The following is a 10,656-nucleotide window of genomic DNA, read 5'->3' as shown; positions in this document are numbered from 1 at the left end:
ATGTGGCCATCATGACTAAGCCGCTTCTGGTGGACCCAGAGCAGCGCACGGAAATGTCGTTTACCTTCCTGTCACAGTGGTGCCTATTTATCTACTTGCACTTTGACATGCTTTTGAACTGCTAGGGTGGGCAGGAGCTGGGACCGAACAACGGGAGCTCACCCTGTCACGGGAATTTGAACTGCCGACCTTCTGATCGGCAAGCCCTAGGCTCTGTGGTTTAGACCAGCAGCGCCACCCATGTCCCTTTTGAATACATTATAGATGGCTTAATCCTGACAATTTGAGAGCATGCTCCAAACCCGTTTAGGTCTGTGTACAGTTAATTTCAGGGACGCGGGTGGCGCTGTGGTCTAAACCACTAAACCTTAGGGCTTGCCAATCAGAAGGTCAGGGGTTTGAATCCCTGCGATGGGGTGAGCTCCCGTTCTTCGGTCCCAGCTCCTGCCAACCTAGCAGTTCGAAAGCACGTCAAATTGCAAGTAGATAAATAGGTACCACTCCGGCGGGAAGGTAAATTGCATTTCTGTGCACTGCTCTGGTTTCGCCAGAAGCAGTTTAGTCATGCTGGCCACATGACCCAGAAAAACTGTCTGCTGAAAAACGCCGGCTCCTTGGTCAGTAAAGCGAGATGAGCGCACAAGCTCCAAGTCGTTCATGACTGGTCTTAACTGACAGGGGTCCTTTTACCTTTTTACCGTTAATTTCAGGTGATGCAACCTGACTCCTGACTGTTGGTCAGAATAGAGTTCAGTCCGACTACTAGGATATAAGATAATCCCCCCCCCCATTTATATCCCTGACACCTTTCCTATTTGACTTATAGAATTCCACTGGGACCTTTTCTGACCCCTTCCTATCCCTCTTATTACATTGACAGTAGCCCTTTTCAAATGTTCAGTGAATGCGTGCATAACAATATGAGAGAGAGAGAAAGCATCTCTCTCTCTTTGTATGTGTGTGTGTAGGCTTCATCCCCATGGTCTTGAAATCTGCAAACTGTAAGTGCATTGGATCTGCACAAGCACCTGGTGAACACAGAAGGTGAGGCTATGGATGCAATCATGATTGCCCTCCCTCCATTAGTTCACTGGATGTCTGCAATGACCGCTTACCGGGTCTGGCAGTGGGCGAGGTTTGCGGCCCAACAGACAGCCCCACCGTCCTCTTGAAGCCACGCTGCTCCACTGGCCGTTGATCTGCCCCTTTGGTTGCCGCAGTGCTTGCTGGGAGTCCCAGCAAACCCAAAAATTCAAATTTGACCTATCCGTGGTGGCTTGGAGGCAGGGCAAGTGAAGTGGACCGCGTTGGAGCAGGCTTCACTTCCGTCCACTCCAAAAGTAGGAAAGGGGGCTATAGCCATAGCTGTCAACCTTCCCCTTTTTTAAAGGGAAATACCATTATTCCAAATAGGATTCCTCGCAAGAAAAAGGAAAAGTTGACAGCTATGGCCATAGCTGATGCTGGGTGCAATCACGATTGCCGTCCCTCCATTAGTTCACTGAATTTCTGCAAAGGGTTTTACAAACCCAAAGGAAACTAGAATTATTTGATGTTAGATTATCTAACCGTGCCAAATCAAATAAAATGAAAATAATTCACTTTAATTAGATGGTTAATAAAGTGGCAAATATTGGGACAGGCTAAAAGATGAGCATGGCCCTGCAGCTGAGACAGAGGACTGGAAGTCACAAAATCTGGTCAAATTTCATTCTTTGGAACCTCTAGGAAACTGACTATTTTTATCTGTTCAGAAAGAAGGAAGAAAAGTCAAGAATGCCTGAACAATATGTGTTTGGGGACTCAGAGTTCTCAAGAGGATTTCAGTTTCTATGACTAGTGTACGAGCAAGTATAAATCTGTAAGCTTCAGTGATTATTTTTAAGGAGTTATTCTATGAGACTCAGAGTTTTCTGATGGCATTATTTTCCCCTGGGAACAGGGGTGAAGAAAAAGCATTATTCCCCCCTACAAATGGTTTCTCTACAATATAATTCAACCATCCAATTTCCATTAAGTTGTGTGGTTTTTTTTTAAGGATAGAGAAGAAAGAATAGAAACCAACTGTTATCTTTGATAACCTCTGGTTAACTTACGAATAGCGGGCTTGTTTGTTTTTTGGTAAGGTCATTGGAAACCACCGATAAGTGACAGACTTGAGGAATTTAGTGGAATGGAAAACTACCAATTCCCATTGAGAGCTTGAGCATTTAGGATTGGAAAAGGTGAAAAGGATATTTTGCTAAAACAAGAATATGCACTCGCCTATACAGCTGCTGCAGCTGAAATGATGGCATCCTCTAATCGTTAGGTACCTCATTAAGGACTTATTATCTACATTAATCATTGCCTTAAAGCAAGTTGAACTCCGGATGATAAAAGTCTCATATCTTCTGCTTAAATGTTAGGCCAGTCATTGCTGTTTCACATGGCTGAATTTGAAATATTTTCACATATGAACAAAGAAGGTTGCAGGAACATAGGGAAAGGCTTACTTTTCCTGTGTTCCTGCTAAGAATTTGTTTGGTTTTGGAGTGTCCACAAGCCAGACATAAAGGCAACAGTTCCTCCCTCATTTGGGGTTTTTCTAACTCCGTGATCAGTTTGGTTAGATTTGTTCATTCGTTCTAGGTTCTACCTTTTGGAACTCTCTGATCTTCTTTTAGAGATTGGGCAACCAAAATTATACATAATATTACTGGTCTTGCCATAGATTTATACCTAGGCAGCATGATTCATTTTCCATTCTTTTTCTAATCAACCCTAACATGGATTTTGCCTTCCTAACACCACTGCACACTGAGCTGATTTTTTCCATTGAACTGCCTATCATGACCAACCATCTCTATCCTGAAGAGTTAGGATATCATTATCTTCTTATTCTTCATTTCCAATGTGCATCGCATTATACTTTACTTGCTTTAAAAGCTTACTTGCAATTTTGGCAAATTTGGTGAGAGTCTGTTGGAACTTTTCATACACTGATTGAGTTTTCAAATAATAAAGATTTGGCCACCTAACTGACTGCAGATCATTTCTTCATGTTAAATAGCACATGTCTCAATACAAATCCTTGTGGGGTACTCATTGTGTAAAGGGTGTCCTGGCCAATCTAATTCATCCAGGTGCTTAACTTTCCTTTAACTTTTCTCAAATCTTTGTAGCTTGGAGGACTGTGATGCTTTGTCACTACAATTCTTTTTGCTCCTACCTGAGGTTAGCTCCCCACTACCAATCACCAACCCCTATTGCAGTAAACTAGAATAGAATCATAGAATCATAGAGTTGGAAGAGACCACAAGGGCCATCGAGTCCAACCCCCTGCCAAGCAGGAAACACCATCAGAGCACTCCTGACATATGGTTGTCAAGCCTCTGCTTAAAGACCTCCAAAAAAGGAGACTCCACCACACTCCTTGGCAGCAAATTCCACTGTCGAACAGCTCTTACTGTCAGGAAGTTCTTCCTAATGTTTAGGTGGAATCTTCTTTCTTGTAGTTTGGATCCATTGCTCCGTGTCCGTTTCTCTGGAGCAGCAGAAAACAACCTTTCTCCCTCCTCTATGTGACATCCTTTTATATATTTGAACATGGCTATCATATCACCCCTTAACCTCCTCTTCTCCAGGCTAAACATGCCCAGCTCCCTTAGCCGTTCCTCATAAGGCATCGTTTCCAGGCCTTTGACCATTTTGGTTGCCCTCCTCTGGACATGTTCCAGTTTGTCAGTGTCCTTCTTGAACTGTGGTGCCCATATAAGAATATAAGAGCCTGCCTTCAAAAATAGGGTGTGTCACATTGTCCCACAGTTATTTCAGTCCAGCCAACTGCTTCATTTGCTACTATGAACTGTACACATCAGTTACATCACCTATGCTGTGAAAATGTTAGAACTACTAACATTGGAGGGGGGAAACCCTAAATGCCATTTCATCTCCTGAAATATTAAATGAACTGATAATAGTAATTAAGGTGTAAAAAAAAAACCCTGACTGGAACATTTATAATTATGTTCTCATTGTTCTTTCTTTTTGAATGTTACACCTTATGAATTATGTTCTTGACATTCTGTGGAACATTTTGTACAGGCTAGGACTGCACATACCTACATCAATTTTAAACTGTTGCCAATAGTATAGTGAGCATAAATATACCTAAACTGTTGTCATTCCTGATTAGAGTAAATTTATAGCCTAGTAAGCAGATGCATATTGGGTTTCAAGGGTAATCAAAGTGCTTTTCTGTTGTCCTGACTTAACGCAGGGATTACCCAAATATTCTGTCAAAGATTTGCCAAAATAATCAGTAATTGGTTTGGCTTCTACATCTCTTGTTGATTTCAAGATGACAGTGTTACTTGCAGGATACGACCTGGCCATCACAAATATCACATCACAAGCAGGATTTCTGTATTGCCTCACGACAACCCCAAACAGTGTTTTCCAAAGTAAGAGGTGTGTGAACAGTAATTTATTAATATATTTGTAACAGTAAACTAAGAGGATTAGAGAAACAAAAAGAAGCTTCTAATATTTAAATTAGTTCACACAGTATGCTGCTAGTCATCAAATACAGAAAACAGATCCACAGTGCACACAAGCATGAATGAGGTCTTAGAAATATACCTGTGTTTCATATGGAAGTCATCTCCCACTGTCATTTTAAGGTGCTTTGGTTGGCGTGAATGCACTTCTAGCAGCCTGGCAACTCAAATGGAAGAAAAACACAGTTTGGGACAGGAATGGGGTACCTGTGGCTACCTAGATGATGGAAGTCTGGATTCCAGGTTCTCCATCCCTGTCTTACAGAAAGACGACAACATATATTAAAGCACCAAATAATGATGGCTAAACTTCCAGTCATTGGGCAACCGTAAACATATATTGCTTTATTTCTCATTCTAAACAATATCAGTTGTAACATTTAGATGGGATTAGACTCCTGAAACATGTGTTCTATGCTTGTGCAGCTGACTGGCTAAAAATCAATTGTGTATAGGTCTCCCAGCTTTTTCTTCCCTGTACAGTCTTCCAGGTTCCATAACCTAGCAGAATTTGTGAGGAAGGAAGGAAGGAAGAAAGGACAGGCATTGCTGCTCATCTGAAGTGAGGACAAACCAGGATGGATTTCTTCAGGAGCTGAAATGCAGGAATTAAGCTACATTAAGTCAACATTATTTGCACCGCACTTATAAAATTAAACCCAGTAACAGGAAGCCATATCAATTTATAGTAAGGTCTATTATAATAGTGCCTTCACTATCTAGCTGTGAATGACTGGTTGATTCTCAACAGCAAAATATTATCCCTAGTCATCTTTTGTTGTGGGACAGCTGGCATAACTGAAGATTCCTGGTTCAGACCCCACTGAGGTCACTAGTTGACCTTGGGCAAGTTCTTTCTTCAGCTTAAGTGACCTCGCAGGTTTGCAGTGGGGATAAAAACACTTCATGCACTAAGGAGGGCTGCAGAAATTATTAAAAGTCCTTATTTTTATTACTGATGACTTCTCACTTTGTTCTTTCATGACTTCTCACTTTGTTCTTTCCTTTCTCCCCCAGGTGTGATAGCTGTCGTGATATTTATCCTGCTTTGCATTGCTGCCATAGCTGTACGGATTTATAAGAAAAAGAGTGTATATAAAAAAAAGGAGGTGAAAGGATCAGAAAAGGAGGACAGTGCTGAGACTGCCCTCAAAAGTGAACTCAGCATGCAAAACACAGTCAACGAAAGTCAAAAGGAGTACTTCTTCTGATTCACATTTATGATATAGTTTATTAATAATATCAATGATGTGACTTCCTTGCGAAGCCAGGGGCTCTCAATGGACAAAAATAAAAATTAAAACGCTGTTGCACTCGAAGGACAAGCAAAATGGCTCTGAAACCTATTAAACTGCATATGTTCAGTTTCACTGATTGCGATGGGAGGCCTCTTTAAATGACATGCATTCCTTAGCTATTATAACGTAAATGCATTTTATGTAACAGTGAATTAGATATTGTAACCAATTTCATTGTTGGTAGTTTTCGGCTGTTCTGCTGTGACTTTCTAGAACGGAAGTTTTAACGTGCATTCTGAACTTGGGCTTTGAATGGGGGAAATCGTAACGCAGTTTTGTTTCTTCCTCCCCTCCTTTCCACTTATCCCCTCCCCCAGCTCTTCAGGAATGTTGTTCAAATGAACTGTAATGTTTTCCTTCAACCATTTGGGTTACAATCCAAAGCAGAGTTCAGCACAGTTAATTGAGACCATTGAATTAATATTGTCTGAGAGTGCCTACGTCTGCATTGGATTCTGAACCTCATATAATACTTACTTTCCAGTAATCAGCTCAAATTACTGATATTGAATATGTTGTTTCCATTCATGGCTGACCAGTTCCAGTGTTTGTAGTTTAAGATGCACCCCCCACACAAAACACAACCCCATGCTGTCTTCTGCATCATTTTTGCCCCCAAGTCAATGTGTATTACTCTCTGAGGAATACTGAGACTGAACATAGAACAAAGTTCATCTACAGCAGGGGTTGCCAAATTTTGGGGTGGCCAGTGGGCACATGCGACATTTTGATAACGTGCCATGGGTGCCAGTCACAAAATGGCTGCTGTGAATGGTTTAGCCTGTCTCAAAATGGGTGTGTGTGTGTGTTAATGACATAATGGCTACCACAACCCAAGGAGAAGTCAAAAAAGGCAGTACCACAAAACGGTGTGTTCATGTTTTCCTCCCATCAACCACCCCATCTGTGGTGAAGAAAGGCAGCTATATTAGTTGCCTCCACACCCAATCTAACGGAGAAGTTATTTGCACATCTTCTCTGTCCAGATCAGATGTCAGGATGGAGATCCAATAAAATGGGGAAATATTTAAGGGGGTGTAGTCAAGGAGGAGAAGGCTGAGCCAGTGCAAACTGGAACTGAGCAGCAAGAGCAGTCCGTCTCTTGTGTATTGCGGATTTTGAGGGATAATTATTGTGACCATTCACAGTTGCCATAGAAGATACTGGCAGGCACACTAGTGCCCATGGGTGCCATACTGGCAAACCTTGCTTGATGAGTAGTGATCTCATAACAAACTGTGAGTGTCAGCTTGGTTGTAACCCATGCTGAGTTGATTTTTCAGTGGCTCAACTGAATGAAGTTTCATTGTCTACGAAGCCAGAGCTTAACTCTGAGCAAAAGCATGCCCGTATGTTGTAACAATATCTTTTGACCTATATCTGCAGGCAGATTGTATTGGTAGCAGCAGGTTACAACCTTCCGTGCATTTTTTTTGCAAAAACATGGTAACCACAAAAGGCGAGCAAGGTTCTAGAATTTATTTAGGAGAGAGAGAAAGAGCAAATATTTCAAGCCTTTCAATATCTGAAAGCTGTGTTAGGAAGATTTCAGATTCTTTAGAGACCAAGGTTGTAGTTGCAAATTCTGCTAGCAGTGTTGGAAACTCCATCACTATGGTAAAATCCCATATTGGAGCAATATGTGCCTGAATACTGGAAACTTGCAGACAGGGCCACTGCTAGTGCCAGCAGTCAGATGCAAACGACACAGACCAGATATATTACAGGTAAAATACAAAATGCAGCAACTGTGAGTCCAGATGAAGCCAGTGACATGATCTAAGATGCTGTTGTCATCAGGTTGTGGAGCAGACAAGGCAGGACACTCTGTGTGGCCACTCACAACCATGAGTTGTTCAGATTAAGGAACCAGCCTTGGAGCAACATTATACAGAGCCAGTTAGACATCTGTCGGTTCTTTAAATCACGTGGTTCATTTGAGCTGATGAGTACCACCTCTAGCCATTTTATAGATCTGCAACACAGCAAAAACAAGCTAATAACTACGTCATTATGAGAGTTGCCCTGATGACACAGGGTTGGCCCTAGACCCAGCTGACAAGAGTCTCCAGTTTGAGTTTCATGGCACCTTACAACAATCACTTGACTGCCCTTCTCCCAGAAAAGAAAAAATTGGATGGGAAGGGGCCATTGGCATGTGATGCCAGTCGTCAGGTGCAAATCACATTAGTATGCAAGCTCCTAAGGTTGAACAGCTCCTTTGTCACTAGTGATATGTGTGAATGAATTTTCATTATACAAAATTAACAGAATATGGGTTAACAGTTAAGCATTATGCATAGAAAGCAAGGTACTGACCTATAGTAACTTATTGATTCTCTGCCTCAGCAGTCCCCAAATTATAGACCTAGCTCTTTCTCTCTTCATCTTGCTCTGTCCCAAAGTTTGGACACTAGCAATCTTAACTACAATAGTATATGTGGTCTAGACTTGCCCTTCTGTGCAGTATTCATCATTATGAACTCCCAGGTTGCCCCTAAATGGGCTTATTTACCATGAGAAACATGACAGAAAGCCAAACAATTGGTTGGGTTCTTGAATGCATAAACACTGAAGAACATTTCCAAAAATAATAATAGCTGAAGGTGGTTTGTGTTTTTCTTGGAACTTTTATGTGGGTATCATGTTCCTAATTCTGAAATTAATTTATATCAAAGCTGAATACTTGTAGCCCCCCCCCCCCGAAAAAAAAAATCCAGTTTGTTGGAATAAACATGAAATGCAGGCCTTCATCAACACCTCATTGGTCACAAATTCCCCAGATTCCCAAGTGCCATTGCCTATCCACTAACATTTCAGCCCTGTGTGGGGTTTTTCTCAGTCCTACTTACGATAAGGGTGCTTTTTCTGTTCTTTCCTGAGCATTGTACGTGAGCACACACACAGAGAGAGAGCTTCTAAGTCAGCTGTGCCCTCTTTCTATATCCTTCCGTGTCTTCTCGTCTGGGATTTCATACTCTAGGCCCCATTCAGCTTCTCAAATTCCACCTTTCTCCTTTAACAGAACTCGTTTTGTTTTGTTTTTGCTCTTCCCAACAGCAACACAGGACTCCTTGTAACCCCCCGACCTGCCCCAAGTTTTCTCTCCCAACCAAACTGCCTTTTCATATCCTTCACAGAAGCTGCTCTGATGGTTTTACTGACCGGTCATTTATGAAATTATGACATCACAGCAGCTCAGCCAATGGTATGGGAGAACTCACAGCTAACAGAGAAATGACACCTTAAATCCCATTAATCTCACTATATCAACTTGAAGCCTATATCCACCTTTAACAAACACATTGTGGCAAAATATTTTTCTGGCCAGATTCAGATTCATCAGATGCATGACAAAAACATGTCACAATCAAAATGTGTTACTCATTTTGAAGTTGCCATATGCTTTTGCTGCAACAGACTAACATTACCCTTTTTTCCAAGGCTGAAGTTCTCGCTGATGCATCTGTTGCTTCTCTAGAATTGCCCCCTATCCAACATATACAATTAATTCATGATACTTGAATGTGCTAGTACACTTGCAGCCAAACCCTCTCAGCTAGATGGTTAACTCTGATCTTATTTCTTTGATCATCATCCTGCCACCTTGATGTCATTCATGCTTCCGTTTTGCTATTATTATTCCGTTTTGCTTGGATCCACTTCTCTTACATGTCCAAAGAACTCAGACCATTGTGCCAGCCCCAGGTCCATTCATTTTAGGGAATGAGCTTAGGTTCCTCATTGTTTCCAGAAGCATTCATTCAAGGTTATTATATTGCTGCTGTGACTAAATTGTGTTAAATCAATCTCTTTCACTCTCAATCACTCTCACACAAACACACTTTCCCCCCTGAGAGTGAGAATCTGTCACTAAAAATATCCAATCAGATTGTTGTCCCTTAAAGGCCAGGCACTTAAAATTGTTGTTGCCATTTTACCAACTTTCAAAGGCACCTTCTACATTATTCTTTGTAAAAAAAACCCTCAACTGTGAATAAGATGAAAATCTACACTTGATTTACTACATCATTTCCCTCTGATCTCTTATATATCTGAAGTTCATGTCATATTTTTTTTAAAAAAATTCATTTTTATGTCTTAAGGAATGGTTATTTAAAGCTGCAATCCTAAACCCACCTCCCAGGCAGTAAGCCACATTGGATTCAATGGGACTTACTTTTGAGTTGATATGTGTAGGATTGTACTGCAAATATTCCTTTGGTGGAATTCCTATAAACACTGACCTGGAAGTAAGGCCTTTTAAAAAATTGAATTTACTTCTAAGTAGACATGTATGGGATTACATTACATTACTTTTCATAAAGGAAAGAAAATGTACCAGGAGAGTCCCTACATCTTGTGCCAGAGAGTATAGATTTTTAAAAAGAAAGAAAGAAAGAAAAGAAAGGGAGAAAGTCTAAAGGATATCACATATTGTTGGTAGGGGGGGGAAGGATACCTTTTTGGTTTTATCTGAAGGAGTTTAGAAGATCTAGTTTGATTGAATGCTTATTTGTCTATAGTTGTATAGTGTAAAATAACAGTTTCTTACAGGAAGCTAATGCCCATTCATATTTTGAAAGCCAGAGTTCACAAGCGCATATGTCTACCTATGAATGCATATGTTACAGGCCAGATCTAAAAGATGAACGCGTTTAAATGGGCCCAGGTGAAACTAGAAGTGCCTGTTACCTTTGGGCATATGTTAATGGAAAGACTGTAAATAATGTTCTAGGTTGACCTGGGGAACGTCACTACATGCTGACAAAGGCTTTTCTATAAATGCCTTGTCAAATTATCAGATGTGTCCCAAT

The 10,656-nt window shown here is 41.0% G+C and overlaps 1 protein-coding gene across 3 annotated transcripts in view; it reads left to right on the top strand.

Annotated features, from left to right (window-relative positions):
- CNTNAP4 (contactin associated protein family member 4) overlaps positions 1-9,916 on the top strand; it is a 274,373-nt gene extending 264,457 nt beyond the window's left edge. For all 3 annotated transcript variants that reach the window (XM_081213562.1, XM_081213561.1, XM_081213563.1), the window contains one exon: positions 5,559-9,916. In XM_081213562.1, coding sequence (XP_081069688.1) covers positions 5,559-5,752 — 194 coding nt within the window. In that variant the 3' untranslated portion in view covers positions 5,753-9,916. The remainder of the gene's footprint in view (positions 1-5,558) is intronic.
- Positions 9,917-10,656: the final 740 nt, after the last annotated feature.

Source organism: Podarcis bocagei, assembly GCF_964188305.1.
Source record: "Podarcis bocagei genome assembly, chromosome: 11".
Classification (NCBI taxonomy): Eukaryota; Metazoa; Chordata; class Lepidosauria; order Squamata; family Lacertidae; genus Podarcis; species Podarcis bocagei.
The sequence above is the reverse complement of the archived record's forward strand: the minus strand, read 5'-3'. Positions and strand labels throughout refer to the sequence as shown.